The following is a 17,766-nucleotide window of genomic DNA, read 5'->3' as shown; positions in this document are numbered from 1 at the left end:
GGCTCACTGGTGTGGGGAATGGGTGCAAGCACAGTCTGTGGGGCTGGATCCCAGCAATTCTACCCTCCTCTTACCAGGAGATGGATGCTCCCTGTTGACCTTTGTGCTGTTCCCTGCCCAGGTCCCCTGCACCCCACAGTTCTCTGTAACCCTTGCCAGGGAGCAGCACTGCGAGCAGAGCCCTGGGCTTGTGCTGCCTGACCCATTGCAGACAGTGTGGGGCAGGAAAGGCCAACGAATGGGTTGGGAAGGGCTAGTATTGCCCTAAGCCCTGCTCTCAGCCTGCCCTGTTTTGGCAGTGGGGATGGTCTCCTGGCCAAGGCTGAAGTGTTGGTGCTGGTTGTGGAGAAGTGTTGATCCCCAGATCCCTAGGGAGATTCTAATGATGCCAAAGGCACCTCCAGGACAACGTTCAGTCCCAGTCCTTTGGGACATGGCACCCAGCTGTCCCCATCACCCAGCTCTCCTCCTGCCAGCACCCCTCGCCCAGCCCGCTCCCCATTCTGTGCCTGGGACTCCCTAGTGCTGGGATAAGTCAGCCCAGTGTAAGATTCCTGTGTCCTGAGTTTCCAGATGGTGTCCAGCTTTTCCATCCCACAGTCCCAGGATCACAGGTCTCCAGAGGTGGGAACTTCCTTGAAATTCTGTGCAAAGAGGAGAAGGGAGAGACATCCCCCCAGTGCCTGTCTTCTGCTGAACCTCACAGGGGATACTCTGACTGCCCAGGGCAGCTCAGGCACCGGGTGGGGGTCTCCTGATAACCTCCTGCCTCCTCCCCACCTGTGGAACCCCCCTACTGAGATTCTTGGTATCCACAGCTGAGTGACTGTGAGGCTGGCAAACAAGGGTAGAAAGTCAGAGGTTGAGCCAGGAACGAGCTGAGCCTTAGGGAAGTGCCTTCCCAAGCTGTTTGTTCCCCGCTGGGGGCTGGCAGGAGGCCAGGCCTTTGCTTTGGAGACTAATCCTCTGGCTTCAGAGCTTCCCGGCACTCCTTGGGAGTGAAAAACAGTCGTGACTGCTCAGGGCCTCATGGGTGTGTGGGCATGGGTGGGTGACAAGGACAGGCTCAGGGCCTCATTCCCTGCCTGCACCCTGCTTCCAGCCCAGCCAGGGTGCCAGGAGGGAATGGTGACACAGCTCTTCCCTTCCTCCTCCCTGGGTGCTGGGCACCCACCCTGGTCCATCAGCATCTCCGATGTGGCACCTTCTTCCCACTTACACGACCCATTGCTTGGCAAGAGTGCCCCTACACCTCCCACATAGGAATTGGACCTGGGGACGTCCAGGAGTGGCACCAAAAGTTGCGTGGGCCCAAGAGATGTGTGTGCTCCTGCTACCAGCTCTGCACTCCGTGGGGACCAGAAGAAAAATATGAATTGCTCGTCTAAGAAATTAATCTTCTTTCCCTGTCTTAGCTCAGCCTGACCTAGAAGAAGCCCCCTGGGTTGTTTTTTTTTCCCCCATGGGGTGTTTAAAGGGAAAATTACAGCAAATGTGTTGCAAAGAGGCTGTGGGAGACAGGGGCCAAACCTGCAGGAGGGCAAAGTGATGTGGGCAAGGTTGGAATGGTTTTAGGCAGGATTTGCCAGGCTGCCCTCTTCTGCAAGACCCTCTGGTCTGGGGTGGGTGGGCAGACAAAATTTAATCTACCCAACAGTAGGCAGTAAAAGAGAAACAGTAAAATGTTAAGAGATGTGTTGGGTTCCTCCTGGCAGCGTGCAGAGTTGGGGGGACTTTTGGCTGGAGAGAAAAAAGCTCGGCTGCTGGAGAGAGAAAAGGCAATGGAAACACAGCAGCTGCAGCACTCACTGTCCCCCCTTGATGGCTGTGGTCCTGGGGTGGTGACAGGGGCTGGGGCTGGGTGGAGGGACAGCACTGACCGCCAGGACAGGGACAGGAAGTGAAATATGCCTCTCTCAAGACTTGCTCCTGCCCCACTAAACCTCCTGCTGCCCCATTTCACATCCCTTTCCTCTGTCCCCTTCTTCCCCAGGGATGAAGCCTGGATGGCCCAAATGCCACCCTTGGCTTTGTGGGCACAGGCTGAGTAAGGGAAACCAGCCACCTCAGCACCAAAATGACCCCGATTAAATGCTGAAGCTCATGTCTTGGGGGTTACATCCAAGTGTGGAGCTTCATCAGCCTTTAAAGCTCATCAGCTGCCTTGCAAAGGGCTCTTCTGAGCTGAAGGGCCAGAAGCCCCTTCCCTGCTCCCTCCCTGCCTCAATTTCCCATATGTAAAGACGGGGGGCATTAGAAAGGAAAGAAACCCCCAGCCCTCCCAGCTCCTCTTGCTCTTGAGGACTTTCTTGTGTCTGTGCCATGGGGTTGGTTCCAGCTCCACAAGTTTTGGAGGAGAGAAGGGAGGCCTAGCAGTTGCTCAGGTGCTCGTGCATGTGTCTCTGTACGTCTGTCTCCCTGTCCCTCCTCATCAGAGTGCTTAGACTGGGAGGGGATTGCAGCACTTGTGGCCATCCAATGCCTTCTGCAAAGGGGTCTTGATCCAGGGCCAGCCCCAGCTGGAATCTCTGAGCTGGGAGAGAGGTGATGCTGGGAACTGAAGGGGTTCAAGGCATTTTTTGGGCAGCAGCCCCCGTTTTGGGTCTCGGGGCAGGAGGGTGCAGGCGGCGTGAGCAGCGAGGATTATGGCTGCTATAAAAAGCACCAGCATCTCTCGCCCCTGCTCCCTAAGGCGCTTAGGGGAGGAAAGAGGGAATTAAAGAGCAACCTCCTGCACTGAGGAGGTGCAGGGACTGGAGCAGATGGACAGCCTGGCACATTCAGCAGACCCCCTCCTCCCTCAGCATCCCCAAGAACCTCCCCTGGACAAAGCAGCCCCCAGCACATTTTCCCATGGACCTTCTCCCTGGGCCCTTGCTGTTGGATGACCGGACTTTCATACCCTCTTGGAGATTGTGGGGGACAAGAAGAGGGCTGAGGGGGACAGCCCAGCCTGGAGAGGGGGTCCTGCTGGGCAAGAAGAGCAGATCAGGGTGCTGTACCATTTGCACTGGCCCCCAGTGAAAAACGTGGAGCTCTCCCTTCCCCGTCCTCACAGCTTCACTCATCTGCCTGGTCCTGTCCTGCCACCCTGCTTCAGAGGTCCTCTGAGGGTACTGGAGATGCCCTCCAAAACGCAGCCAGCTGCATGGGTGGATGGCTGGAGAGAAAAACACTGAATTCTTGGAGGGACAGGGGTTGCTTTCAGCCAAAACCCACACTCTGCCTCCAGTGTCCAGAGGCAAAATGGCTCCACAGCGTTGGGACTCTGACAGGCTCACAGTCATCCTCAGAGCTCAGCACTAGTGCTGTGTCTGGTGACATGTTTGGGGACCAGGCAGGGGGAAGGCAGGTGCCAGATGATCGTGATGATGGCAAAGATGCAGGGAGGGGGGATGTGAAGGAAGGTGGTGTGGAAACTGCTGTCAGTTTTCCCCTGGCATGTGGCAGGTTCCAGTGGGGTCAGTTACAAAAGCAGCTACAGCCATGGGATCATGTGGAGCTCTGGTGCCAGCCTGGTTCCTGGCATTGACCAGGTGTGACCCCTTGGCTCAGGGAGATGGTTGGTGGTTCCCCTCCCCATGCATGCTGCTGTAACATTACCCAGGGCTCGGTTGGTCTGGGAAATGGACACAATATCAGGATCCCTCCTCGCATCCCTGCAAAAGAGGGGCTTCAAAAGACAGGTGCTGGCTCCAAGAGGCTGAGGGGAGTGGGCTGAGGGTACTTCCTCACCAGCCCCTTCCCAGAATTGAGCAGTCTGGTGGACCCCGGTGCAGGTGGCCACAGGAGGGAGCTTGGCTCCTTCCTTCTGCTCCTGCTCGGAAGACGGTGGCTTTGGGTGGGTGTCAGCCAGGCTGGCCCTGGGTGCGGGTTGCTGGTTGGTGCAGGAGCATCTCCTCAGGGTCAAACCGTGTCACATGGGACCCGAGGTGTCACAGGAAGGGAGCAAGAGCCTGGCTGGAGTGGAGGTGGCTGCCTCCATCCTCAGGGAAGCCTCCACCTTATTTCCAGCAGTTGATGTGTCCACAGTGCAGATAAGTCACCGGGGCTGTTTCCTGCAGCCAGGAGGGGGGACCTGTTGTGCCCAGTGAGTGGCATGTCCCCTTGGCAGGGACCAGTGCCTCTGAGAGCAGTGCCAGTGTGAGACACATGGTCTCGCTGTCCCTCCCGAGCAGTGCCAGAGGCACCTGGATAACCCTGATCTCCAGCCCCCAGATGCTGAAAGGGCAGGGGAACAAGAAAACCAGCCCCTCCCCATACAACCTCCTGTCCCCCAGAAATCTGGACCTTCCCAGTTTCCCCAGCCCACAGCCAGCTCTGGTGCTGAAGCTCCACTCCCAAGGGCCGACAGTTACGGGATCACCCCGCCAGCATCCTCATGTGCTGCTGGGGCATCGCTGCCTGGCTCCCCTTCACAGCCCCATAGGAGATGGCTGGCGGGTGCCAGAGCAGCCACACTACAAACCCAGGGCCAAAATAATGGAGGAAAATGGTGGTGGCAGCAACGCCGTGTCTGATTGGAAATGGTTAATTACTGGGGGGAGGTTTGTGGTAATATCCTGCAAAGCCGACAAAGCCCCAGCGTGGGACTGCTGGTAATGGCTCTCATTAAAGCCATTGGAGCAGGAGGTTGAAACCGCATCCATTTTCCTCAACCACTTTCAGAAGGGGAAAATAGCTGTTCTAGCCCCTGCTATTCATGGTGTGCCTGGAAAGGCAGGGCTTGCCTCCATGAGTACAGAGGCAGAAGTCTGGACTATTGCTTTTTCTCAGGGTCAGGTCTGTGGGCCATCATCATAACCTTTTTTCTAAGTTCAGGAAAGATGTGGAGAGCAAAGGGATCTTCATCAGGAAGAGGCACTGGGACCAAGGAATGATGCACCTGCTGTGCAAATAGGCTGTGAGCTGGAGCTGCAAAACTAAGGAGAGGAGTGATGACCCAGGCAGGTCACCAAACTACAGGTCTGGATTTGGCCCCTACTGACCTTTCTGTGTCTGTCTGCAGTCCCCAGCTCCCTGCTGTGTCCTGGACCTGTCTCCAGAAACACAGATACCCCCATTTCTCTGTCGCCTCCTTGTCTCCTTTGCCCTTTTCACCACCCCATTCCCATGCCACTGGACAGCCACAAGCCAAAGGACCGCCCGGCTTCTCTCCAGCTCATTTCTCTTGCAAGCTTTGCTTGGTGGGTGTATTTTGCATTTGCTTTTTCTTTTTTGCTATTCACAGGGAACAAAGAAGGGGTCACAAACCCACGGGCAGATGTCAGGACAGGGCTGACAAGCCTGGGAGAAGGGGCAATGCCACCCGCCCCAGCAAGGTCCTTAGAGGCAAAGCCAGCGGGAGAAGGGCTTTGCTCCGCAGTGCCGGCTCTGCCCATCCCTTCCTCTCACTGCCCGGTCCTGCAAGGTGGCTGCTGCAGTGTTCCACTGCTCCATCCCTCCGCTCCATCCCTCTGCTCCATTCCTGCTCTCCATCCTGCTGCTCCATCCCGCTGCTCCATCCCGCCTGGCCCGGACGTCGCGCCGGTCACGTCTGCTGTGGCAGGTGGCAGGTCTCGCCGATGGCAATGACCACGTCCTGGGGCTGCCGGTCCCGGTGCCGCGGCGCCTCGGGCATCTCGCTCATCTCGTTGACGCTGTTGCTGATGCAGTTGATGTCGCTCTTGTTGCTGTTGTCGTCCGGGTTGGGGCCAAAGATCCAGTCTGGAGGAGGGAAAAGCACAAAACAAGCCCCTGATTACCTCTGGCTGTTCCCACATCCCAAGCTGGCTGGAAAATTGCTGCCTCCTGCTACATCCTACCTCTCACTCTGGGTTCTCGCCCTCCCAGGAGGGTCCCTTGCCCACCACTGCCCTTTCAGCCCCTTCTGCTCCTGTGGAGTTGCAGTCTCTGCTCTTCCAAGCTCTGGGTAGGTTTTCAGGCTGCTGGTTTCTGGAAACCCTCCCAGCTTAGGCAAATGAAATCACTCTGCTAATCCCAAAAATGGGAATGACATGCCTGTGAAGTGAAGTGTGCATCTGGGCTCTCCAGCAATGTATTTCCTACAGTGCGTGGAAACAGAGTGGACAATTAAATAACTATGTGACATCCAAATTGGGCCGGAGGCATGGCTAGGGACATGGCTTTTCTGCCTTGAGAGTGTATCACAGCCACACCAGGGCTTCAAACCCTCCATGGCAGCTTTGGGGCTGTGCTTCTTGCTGGTCACCAGAGCACCAGGACATGGCTCTGAGCTGATCCAGCCACTCTCACAACCCTGAGGGTGCCTGTCCAAAACACAGTGTCACTGCTGGATGGTGGCATAACCAAGACACCTCCTGCAGCACAAGGGGCTGCAGCTCAGTGGAGGCAGGTGGTGCTCCTTCCCAAACAGCTATTTTTTAAAAAACTTGGCTGTTTGGGCAGTGAAAGGCCATGCCCAGCCACGATGGGAAGGCAGCAACAATGAGGAAACCAAAGCTGGGGAAATCCAGGTGAGGCAAGAAGAACCATAGAACCTGGTGGTGGTGGGCAGTGGAGCATCAACACCCCCCTGGTTTAGCCCTGCTCCCAAAATAAAGCAGAGATAGCTGCCAGGAGGCAGACAAAAGGGCCAGCCTGGTTTAGCTTTTTCTGAGGGACTCCACTTATTTGCCAATGGATTGCTCTCAAGAAATAGCATTTCTCTCCTTTGTGGCATGAGGCATTTTCTGTCCCCACAGGGCATTTCAACTGCAGCTCTTTGGTGGAGGATGTGGGCTGCCTGGTAGAGCAGGGACAGAGAATTGCACTCCCAGTGAGACATTGCCTTTCTCATGGGCTGCAGAAAAAATTTTGCAGCAAAATTGAGGCTGAATGATGGCAAATGCCATCAAGTGTGAAGGGAATGAAAGATCTAATTTCTCAGCTCGCCAGTGGTGTCCAGACATTTCTGCAGGTGTGAGAAGAGAGACGAGAATGACCTGTGGTTCTTTCTGCACTTGGTGTGTGCACTGTAGGTCAAATTTGCTGGCTCCAAGGAGGATAATACTCCCACCACACTGGGCACATGCAACATGTCCAGAGAGTGACTATTTTTTCTTGGTTTTCCTTTTTTCTTTACTTCCATAAGTGCGCTAGCAGGGTCTGCTGGTTGTGTGACAGGAATGACAGGAGAAGAACCACCACAGTTCCCTCAGCTACCACAGTGCTGGCAAGAGTAATTGGGAATCTCAGCAAAGATGTGGTCCAAAGGATTTTGGGGAGTCCTGGGTCTGCCCCAAGTCCCAGCCAGGGCATTTAGCTTTCACTTGCATGATCCACAGCCCCAGCCAGAGCCTGGGCTCCCCGTTACAACACTTCCCCGAGGAAATCACCCAAGCCCAAAAGGCTCATTTAGGTATTTTTTCCTTTGTAGCTTCGATTTTGCTTGGCTTTACTGGATTTAGACTAAAGCCAAACACTCCACCATCTTCTTCCTGGTCTGGCCCTGCAGCCTGGGCTGGGTCCAGACCAGACAGAGCCCCAGCCTCTTGCCCCCAAGACCTTCCAGGCTCCTCCAGCCCCCACACAGACACTTGCTGTGAGGAGAATCCAAAGGCAGTAACAAGATTGCCTCCTACAGATACTATTAAAGGTCTCGGCTTGCTTTCCTTGATGTCAGCTGTAAAACTCCAGTGGGAGAAGGGGCTGGTCCAGCAAGGAAGAAGGGGAATAACCTGTAGGAAAAGGAAAATCAGCATTGGATGCCTGTGAGTGAGGGGGAGTGGCACTTGGTGGCCAAATGACGAAACCTTGGGGACATTTGCAGGCAGCAGAAGCTGGAGCTCGATGCAGCACTGTGATAAAGGCAGAAATGCAGGGGATGGGTGTTTTGGAAGAGCACCAAGGGGACCAGCAAAAGCCATTTCTATGGGAAAAGGGTCACAGTGCACCGTCACCAAAGGGAATGTGGCTGACCAGGGTGCCTGGGGAAGGTGGCTTGTGTGAGGCTGCCACAGTCTAATTCCTGGGTAAGAGCAGGCTGGATTGTACGCGCTAATCCGAACCACTGCTTCCCTGGGAATTATTTCTGGAGCCTGCTGGATCTAATTACCCAGTAATCTGCAGGAAGATGTAATTAGGCTGTCATTAGAGGGTATTTACTGCGATGCCTTTATGATTTGACTGTGTAAGTAAGGAGTGAAGTAATTACACAATTACACGTTATTTGTGGCCATTTATGGCCTGTAACTTCAGCGTGTTGCCATGTGTGGAAGAGGGGAGCGAGGCCCCGTGGAGCTGGCAGAGAATCTCCTGCCAGCAGGACCCTGGACAAACAACCATAAAAATGTCAGCACCCTCATCTCCCCTGCCAGCCACTGCTGGATCTGTCCCAGCCACGCACGCTCCTCCCCAGTTTCACCCTGTGGCTCCTCTCAGTTTGTGGGTGAGAAACCAAGGTCTCACAGGTTCCCCTGTGGGATGTCTGGGGAGGAGTGACGGAGAAGAGAGAGGAGACCTGCACACCTCTGGCATCAATGGGATTAAACCTTGATCTGATGCAGAAGGGCCTTTGCAGGGGATGGGATGCACAACCTCACGTCATGCACAAGCACATGATGTAAACCTCGGATAATGAACCTGAGGGGAGATGTAATGGGGTAATGGAAGGTGGTGAAGGGCTGGGAGCCAAGGCATGGTGGTGACAGCTGAAGGTAGCTGTAGCCCTTAGCATCATGTCAGGTATTTCTCTCTCTATCTCTTGCATGTGGCGGGGGGGCTGAATAAGCAACAAAAAATAGACACAACTGCCACTGAGAGGAAAAACAAAATCCTCTTTTGGATCAATGTCCACACACGTGTTCACGCAATCTCCAGCAAGAAGGCAAGCAAAATCAGGCTAAGCCAGGACACCCAATGGTCCTGGGACACCCAAGGGCAAAGCTGGAGTGAGCAGGGACCACACAGTGCCCACTCCTGGGGCAGAGGCACCTCTGGACCAGGACAGTTGCACTCTGGAGATAAGAAAAAGCATTTCCTGCCCCTACCCAGCCACTGGAAGGAGCTCATAACACGTGCTACAAAATCCAGGGCATGCACGCGGGCATGTCTGTGAATGTCTTGGATAAAAGAAAGGGACAAAGTGACTTTCTCAGCCAGGCTGGGGGAGCAGCATCTGACCGAGAGACACCTCTCCTTGCTCCTCAGGAGCTGCCAAGGCTCAGTGTGCCTGCTGAGGTCTGCGGGGCGAATGGAGAGGTGGGAAGTGCTGAGGTGGGGTGAGATCGATTCGGAGCGATTGATCCAAAGCAGCTGGAGAGACAAGATAGAGCAGATTGGGCAAATCAGGAGTTGTGGAATAGCAACTCTATTATTATTATCCCTAAGTAGCAGAGTAATGTGGCACAAAGCTCCCCTACACTTCCCTGGCTCTGTCAGAGCCTTCGACAGCACCCCTGGAAGCAGTCCCTTGAGATGTGCAGAGATGTCCCTTTTTCTGTCCCTTTTTGGGGGCAGAAAAACACTGGGGTTGCCCAGATGTCACAGTGTGCCCTCCTTGTACCAGCAGCATGAAGGATGGTCCTCACTTGGAAAACCCTTACAGTGCAGGCAGCAGGGAGCAGCTTCCTGCTGTTTGTGTGCAGAGGAGCACAGGGATGCTCTACCCCCAGTCTCATCCCAGTAGGGGTGTCCAGGTCCCCTGCATTCATTGGTGACAGGGTGGGATGTCCACGAGGCACTTCAGCCACTGAAAAAGAGACATCCCCAGCAGAAGAGCAGAGGCAGGTGGGAGAAAGGGCTAAAATTTAAATGGTGAGTGAGACATTCACAGTCCCTGCAGAGATGGAAACAAGGAAAGGAAGGGGTAGCATGTTCAATGAACAATCAAATTCGTGCTCTAATTTTGCTTTAAATGGAGCTGTGTGTGAAAGCAGCTGCTAAAAAAGCCCTTTTCCCAGCAGCAGGAGCAGAAGTTCCTTTTTCTTTGACACAAGTCCTGACCCAGCAATCACACTGTGCTCTGCAGCAAGGCTGGACCAGCTCTGGCCAAAGCGTTCCCGATGGACAGGAGTTCAAGGGTATCCCTCACGGGTTTGACAGGATGCAGCATTCACAGCTGGACATCGTACCCTTAAACAGCAGCTCAGGAACCCCTGATATACCCTCATGCACCAGAAGGGAAACTGAGGTGGGGTGTTAGTGTCAGAGGTGGGTTAGCACTGAGATGGAGAAACAGAGGGGAATATGATGTGGTATCTTCTTTTCCCACAACTTTGGGAAGCAAAGGAATCATCCTCAAAATAGAGCCTGAAAAGAAGACATGTAAGTCCTCTCTGATGGGTCTAAGATGCTGTCTGCAAACCCTGCCATAGGCTGAATTATCCTAAGAGCCCTGCAGTTCTGTGTGGAGCAATTAAAAGTGGATCCCAAGTCCCTGCAGGATCACCCAGCAGCTATTTTCAGCAATGTTACATTCATGCACAGTTTCTTTGTTCAAGGAGACCGTTTCCTAAAGAAGCCTGAAATGTGGCAGTTAGAGATAAGGATGAAAAATAAAAATACAGCCGGTGGGTCAAAAGGGCAAAGAAAAGAAAGACCCCGCTCCGAGAATGGCGCAGGGTTTTGAGCAGTCTCACAGCATTGACCAGCACAGTCCCACCGGTGTCGGTGAACCCGCCCTGCTTTGCCCCAGCTGGGCATCTGCCTCGGGCCCATTCCCAAAGGAAAAGTTTCCTCCAAGGTCTCCTCTGGAGATCAGCAACTCAGAGGAGCCCTCAGCCATCACCTCGGGTGACAGCAGCGAAGGTCTCCCTGTGAAGCATCGCTCCCACACAGACCATCAGACCCTTCCCGTGTGGTTCCCGCGCAGGAGCGAGATGCTTTTCCCCTTTCCTGGGGACCACAAGCGTGCAGTCTCCATAGCAACAGCTTTGTTTCCAGTCAAACTTTTTATTTTTTACCCTTTTTCCTCCTATTTTATGTTTAAATAAGGGTGCTATTCAGTGAACTGCTGGGGACGGAGGAGGGAGGGCGGGCTGATTCCCAAGGATTGCAGTAATTAGGCGCTTCGTACGTTGGTGACAGGCTTGTCATTTGCCAAGCCAGCTCTTCGCCGCAGCGCCGGCTCTGGCAGCTCTCCAGCGCTTCTGAGTTAAGCAGCTTTCCAAATGCTTCGACCCAATTTGCCTTAACTGGTGGTTGGGTCTGAGCTGCACTCACGCAGGAGCCCTTCTACCTCATCAGGGGGCTCGCATCCATCCCCAGGCAGAGACATCTGATGAGTTTTGGGAGAGTGTCAAACATGAGACTTCGTCAGCTCAGAGGAAGTGGAGAGGGATCAGAGAGAAATTAAAGTATTTTGGGCTATCCTTGGTCAGGTCTCTCCAGGAAGAGCTGAAGAGGGTCTCTTTCAGAACCCTCTTATCCATATCCAGGTGCTCTGCCTTCCTCCTCTCTGACAATGCATCTTTCCCTCTCCTCCAACGCAGCCTCCCATTTTCCACTCCTCCCCACCCTCCTGGACATCGCAGCACTGTTCATCTCCCCCTGGGGATGCCTGGGCAAGCTCTAATTGATTTTTTAAGAAGCATCTGCAAGAGATGTGTCAGTGTCTCTAATACCTGTTCAGATTTCACAGGGGAAGAGCCTGGCAGCATCCCGAGAACCCCTCTGCCATCCCAAACCAAGCCCAGTGCCTGCTTCTCACAGTCCCTGTGAGTGCACAGGGCTGGGTGATGCTTTGACTTCCCAAGCCATGTCTGACAAGCTGTTATTGAGGAGTCAAAATCATCCTTGATGCTTCCAAGTGACTCTTTAAAGTAGCGATTAACTATTCACACTTTAATCTCCCTGAAACAGGCTCCAGCCCTTTGGCATCTTATTTCCATCTCTCTCTGTATCCTTCTAAATATGGTTAGTGCAGAAACACTGATAGCAGAGGTTGGAGCTGCTGCCGAGTATATAAATCCAGGCATTGTGTTAAAGGCAGCTAATAGGCCAGCTTCTTATTTACTATCCCTTGGTCCCTCTGTCCTGTCCCTAAAGTAATTTTATGCAAACTCATTCGCATGAAACCTTCTCTTTAAAGGCTGTTCCTTGGCAGTGTTAACAAACACAGGCTCGTCCGCTCTCCTCCGAGGACTGGCTCATTTTAAGCGTATCAGCTGTGGGAAGACAGGCCCGGAGTGCTAACTAGGATGAGCTGGAGGCAGCCTTCGGCACTGAGGGGTGCTGCTGGAGTTCTGGAAACGCCTTTTCCTCTCTGCCTGGATGGGGAAGAAGCTCACCTCTGGATTTCTGACCCTAACTTGGAGAGGTGTTACCTCCACCCTGGGCAGGGAGAGAATGCTCTGCCCTCAGCGAGGGCGCTGAACTGGGAAAGGGCTTCTTCTGAAGTGGCGGGGAGCGGGCAGACCCCGGGGCTGTCCCTGTGCCTGCCCAGCCCTGCGATGGCCGTGGTGCTGTGAAAGGCTGTGGAAGTCCCTTTGCAAAAGGCTTTGCGAGGAAGGGGCACCCCGCTGACCTCGTCCCACGCAGAGGCTGAAGCTAAAGGTCACCAGGGAGCATTGCTGCTGAGTTGGAAATAGCACAGCCAGGGGCACGGGTGTCCCGGACCGTGGCCGCAGCCTCCCTCACTGCCCATAGGGGCATGGCATTTGTACCAATTTTGGCCCTACTTTGCAGTACCCAACCAAGGGGCGGGTTTGAGCACTCACATCTGTGCTCTCCTGCATCAAGGACCGCAGCAGTTGGGGCAGGGGTGCCTGCTCTGCAGGGGCACTGCGGCTGGACCAGCCCCCACTTCGGGGCAGTTTCTGACCTGGCCTGACCTGGTCCTTTGAGCACCTTGGGGCAGCAGCATGTGTATTTATAGGTGCTGTCCCCACTGCCTATCTTTGTTGGGAAGGCAACTCTAAATCAGATGAGTGGCAGAGCTGGGTGATGTTACAGCCCCAGAAAGCTGCTGATTAAGTGTTAAATTTAACACTTAAGACAATTTATCCGTTCCCTTCCATCTGGGGCGAAGAAAGACTCCTCAGCAGCTGCTCCCTGCCGTTTTCCTGTCTGAGCTTCATGTGAGATCCCAAGTACTGTACCCTGCCAGGAGGTTTGACCTTTCTTGTCCCAAATACCCCCTCCCTAAATCCCTGTGTCCTGGATCTGCCAGCCCCTGCCTGGTCATTACCCTCTCCCCAAGGGACTTGGCTTGCCCTCCCATCAGCAAGCCATGGGTGCCGCACGCCCCACAGGCACCGATGGAGTTTTGGCTGGTGTGTGCCTCCCACGTCCCAGGAGCAGGGAAATAAAGGGATTCGAGGATGAGCATGTGGATTTTGTTCCAGATGAGCGTGAACTCCCACTGCAGAGATGGAGCCTGCAGGGCTTCGTCCATGGCTCAGAGCAAGGGTGTGCAAAGGGATTTCAGCTCTGCTCCCCTGAGGAGGACATTGCTCCCCACAGCTTTTGCAGGGTATGCACTTCTGCGAGCCAGGAGCTTAAACCCCTCTCGGTATCCCTCCTGGCCCCCCATACAAGCTGGAAAGCTGTCACCAGCACCCTGCAGCAAGGCCCTGACCCCCGAAAGGTGAGCTGGCTGTTGGGGCCAAAAGTACTGAGGATTAAGAAGGGAATCAGGCACATTTGCACTTCCCAGCATGACCAGCCTTACAAATTACAGGGCAAAATCACTGAGGGCTTGCCATAAGCAGCAAAGCACCTCTGTCTGCACCTCTGCCTACACCACAGCCTGACCACAGCAGCCAGCAGAGTGTTTGCACTCCTGTCCCCGACAGTGAGGGACCGTGTTCATCAGCAACAGGATGAAACCAAAGAGCCAGGAAGCCAAACCTCACAAAAACGCACACTCTTTGAGCTGTCTTTTCATAGATTTGTTGCAGGGGCTGTGATGGCTATGCTAGGGGCTGCACAAGGGAGCCAGACTGCTGAGCTGTGTTTCCTAGGAGTTTGTGGATTCACTGGTGTCTAATAAGGGGTTAAGCTCATATGGCAGCTTTTCTTTCATAATGCACTAGTGGGTTGTTATCCTGTGTTCAGCTATTTGTTGCCATGAAACTTTTCATGTTGGAGACCTCTAATCCAAGCTGAGTTTGAAACTGGCCAAAGGATTTTACAGTCATTTGGCAACACAGACTCACGCACATACACATTTATACACATGCACGCACGCACAAGCTTTGTTTCTTTAGGAAGGGGGCTAAACCCAAGGATTTTCTCTAGGAAGGTGGTCAACGTACACCTCAATTTGGAGAACTCAGAGCATTAAATTAACTGTCTTCCAAATGTGAAAGCGTCAAGGATTGGTCTAAACCCCATCCAAATCAAAGTGGAGATGCGAGCCAGCACTTCCAGGCTTTGCACCAGGCTTTTTTTGGCCACATGCACACAACGTGTGAAGCCTGCACTCACCTACAAAGTCGTAAATGAGGTCTTTGATGAGATGCCCGACGATGGCGTACGCCACTGCCACCACCACCAGGGCTGCCATGAGAAGGTAGAGGACAGCCTTGGGCAGAGGAATGGCATCTCGAGGAGGGGGTTTGTACTCCTTGTAGAGCTGGTCATTGTCCGAGTATGAGTACTGGAACAAGTGGTCCAGGCCAGCTGTGAAGTTGCTGGAGTTCATGGACTGGCTATTGGACAGGTAGTTGTCCTGCTCAGGGTCCTGGAGGACACTTACCACCGAGCTGGTGGTGGCTTCCACTTGCTGTACCAAGTTCAGAGTCTTGTTAACACTGGGGAGGATCTGGGAGAGGAAAGTGCTCCAATCTTTGATGGCACTGATGTTGCAAATAATCATAATTGCAACGAGGAAAGAGATCTCCAAGCTCAAGAGACTTAAAAAGGAGAGAAAGAGGCGAGAATTGCTGTACTTACACCAAACCATGTACTGCAAACCGGGCAGAGAAGGTCTTGATGGGGTAGGTTTTTAATTTGAAAATTCTTACATGATCCGGTAGGGATGCATCTGTGGTACCTCAGTCTCACTCCTGGAAATGCCCATAGAAAACCCCTATGGGCATGAAGTTCCTTAGGAAAAAGTAGATGTTGGAATGATTTTGACTGATATCATTTTTCTTCCTCAGCCGTCTCTCCCTGATGCTACTCACTGATGAAAACCGGAGAGACAGGATCCTGTGGGTGTTTTCAGTCATCTGGAAAAGAAAGATAAATTGCCTTTCTCCAGCTTTTTTTTTTTTTTTTTCAGGCGATGGTCCTTGGAGAGACAGAAATCCCCCCTTTGCTGCTCCCCAGGCTCGGTCAGGCGCAAGGTGTGCGATGCCGCGCTGTGACTCTCCCGAAGCGTTCGCAGAACAGAAACAGAGATTCAAACCCCACAAAGTTCAGCTGCTCCCGGCGTGTGATGGAGCCGGCGGCGCGCAGCTCCCGGCCCTTCCAGCCCGGCTTTCACCAACTTCTTTTGCCGGCATCTCCCGATCGATCCCTTTGAAAACAAAACCCATAATCAGAGACCACGGCCACGCCAGCAATGAGCCCAGCACACGGTCCGCGGAGGGCAGCCCAGCCCAGGAGCTGCCGCTCTCGGGTTTTATTTACCTTAAAGACTTTTCCAAGCGAACAGATCCCCTCGCCTGATGCTCCAGCTTGTTTTATTCAGCGCTCGGAGCTCCCCGCACACAGCCCCCGATGCGGTGCCGCTGCCCGCCGTCTGCGGGGAGTGCGGGCACGCCTGCGTGTGTGTGTGTGTGTGTGTGTGCACACTCCTCCCCGTCCTCTTCCCCTCCTGTCCCTTCGCCCTGCAGCCCGGCTCGCTCTCCCCAGCCGCCCCGGCTCCAGCAGGGAGGGGGATTAGCTGTCGAGAGGTTGGCTCCACAACTCCTAAGTGCGCCGTGCAGCAGGCGATGCGTGGCGGGAGCGTAGGCTCAGCCTCCGCCGCCGCTCCCCGGGGAGTTAATCCTTTCGATGGCAAAAAGACGAGCTTTGATCCGTCTGCTGGATCTTCTCGGAGAGGTGGAGGGCAGGGCGGGGAGCAGCCGGAGCTTGCGTGTGGGGGCGCGGGGGTACCCGCAGGTGCAGCCCGCCCGCGCTGAGCACAGCCTTTGTCTGGGAGCTGTGCCGCCGGCAGGGAGAAATCAAATCGCGGGCGCTGCCGGGAGGAGGGAGGACATCATCAATCCCACCGCCAGCATCCCAGAAGAGTGGTGCTCCCCACAGCCCTGCTTCCCCTCCTGCAGCCTCCACCCAGCAAAGTTTTGGCATTAGAGGGATGCCTGGTTTGCAGAAAGGCCGGAGGGTTTGGCGCTGAGCTCCCTCACCCTCTCCCCTCCCAGGTTAGCTGTCTGTGTCAACTGGTAAGACCCAGCCCGTCCTTGGTCACCTTGATAATGGTCTTAAACTGGTTCATGTTCCCTACAAACACATCTCCTCATCTGCACTGGTATGGGATTTCAGTGGGGTTCTGGCTTGGTTTGAAGGCACTGGGACTTAATTAAAGAGGAGGAAGAGGACATCTTAGAGAGGGGGAAATTGCCTTTCTATATTCAGAGGTGAAAATAAATCACAGCTCCATTTTTCACTTCTGCCTTTTTTTTTTCCTTCCATGCTACTTCCCCATGTAAGAAACAGCTGTCATGAGGGCAAGGAGATCACCACATTAGGCCTGAATGCAGCCAAATGGAGCTTCTGAGAAATAATAGCAAAAGATTAACTTTTCGTGTGTATCTGTCTGTGTGTGTTACCAGCCAGCAGCAATCCTGCCAGCTGCCTGGGGGTTGGAAGAGTATAGAATAAAATGGCAACATCTCTCCCATACGATAAAATCACCAGGGCTTAGGTTTGTGATGGACAGATTGTACAGCCCAGGAGCAAAGAAGATGTGGAGGGAAAAGCTTTTCTGCTCTCTGTGGAGTGTGTGTGGGCCACGTCACAGCGACTTCTGGCTCCCAGGAACATTTAACAGCATCTTAACATTTCTTCTCACAAGTAACTGAGCTGTGACTGGTTACAGAAAGACATCTGGACAGCTGCATGGATACATATCCTGCAATGGGACATGTCCTGATGTCCCCCTGCCCCACTATCATGGTTGAAGTGGCCCCTCTGCCTCCAGACCATGAAGCAATGGGGATGTTTTGAGGGCCAGGGCAGGAGTCAGGAGCTAAGGGCAAATGGCTCCTCTCTCAGACTCTGAGTCCTCTCACCAGATTTTATCCTTCCAAGAGGGAAAACATGGCAAGATTATTTTTTATAAAAACTTTTCAATGCAAACTGAGTTCCGGGATCTATGCAGGGATAACTCACTGCAGGCTGGTTTTGCCCTGCTCCAGAGGTGCATCCTTTGGCTGGGGTTCCCAGGAGGAGAGGACAACCCCTGGGACATGCCCACTGGTCCTTGGGGACCGAAGCTGCTCTGAAACTGTAATTTCACAGTGGTTGTTTGGTGTTAGCAGTTGCCATGGCACCAGTGCATCAACCAGAGGGAAGAGGAGAGAATCTGGTCCAGGCTGAGCCATCCCCGTGTCTGGCTCTGGGATGCGACAATCCTAGGCAGGATCCCACCAGGCTGTGCCTTTTTATTCCCAGGAGGGGATGGAGCTGAGTGATTTGGGGCAAAAGATTTGTAAAGCTGTTTGTGCATGGGGAGATTAATCAGGGAAACTGGGAGCAAAAGTGGCAGCTGTCAGCATGCCTGGGGACAGCTGGTGGCATCAGCCCACACCTCGCTCCAGTGGGACACAGGGCAGACCCCCCTGGTTTCTTACACCTCCACTGAGCACTTCTGGGAAAAGGCTGCAGAAGCACTTGGGGAAGCTCAGAGTTCTGCTGCAGGCACTGACTTCATGA

General features: G+C 53.9%; 2 protein-coding genes across 2 annotated transcripts in view; both read right to left on the bottom strand.

Annotated features, from left to right (window-relative positions):
• The window catches only part of POMGNT1 (protein O-linked mannose N-acetylglucosaminyltransferase 1 (beta 1,2-)), a 166,927-nt gene that overhangs the window by 22,990 nt on the left and 126,171 nt on the right, over positions 1-17,766 (bottom strand). The gene's annotated exons all lie outside the window — the stretch shown is intronic.
• On the bottom strand, positions 5,162-16,028 carry LOC135419168 (uncharacterized). The gene is made up of 3 exons (XM_064665335.1): positions 15,520-16,028; positions 14,371-15,406; positions 5,162-5,706 (listed from the first exon to the last, which is right to left on the bottom strand). The coding sequence occupies exons 2-3, from the start codon at positions 14,846-14,848 to the stop codon at positions 5,531-5,533; spliced, it is 654 nt and encodes a 217-aa protein (XP_064521405.1). The 5' UTR covers positions 14,849-15,406; positions 15,520-16,028; the 3' UTR covers positions 5,162-5,530.

Source organism: Pseudopipra pipra, chromosome 9 (genome assembly GCF_036250125.1).
Source record: "Pseudopipra pipra isolate bDixPip1 chromosome 9, bDixPip1.hap1, whole genome shotgun sequence".
Lineage (NCBI taxonomy): Eukaryota > Metazoa > Chordata > Aves > Passeriformes > Pipridae > Pseudopipra > Pseudopipra pipra.
This window is presented reverse-complemented; position numbering and strand designations above follow the sequence as displayed.

Excerpts from the sequence above, each read along its gene's own strand:
- LOC135419168 (XM_064665335.1), bottom strand. The coding sequence starts at position 14,848 with ATGGTTTGGTGTAAGTACAGCAATTCTCGCCTCTTTCTCTCCTTTTTA. Across the intron at positions 5,707-14,370 it reads CCTCATTTACGACTTTGTAG|ACTGGATCTTTGGCCCCAAC; the intron begins GTGAGTGCAGGC and ends TCCCTCCTCCAG.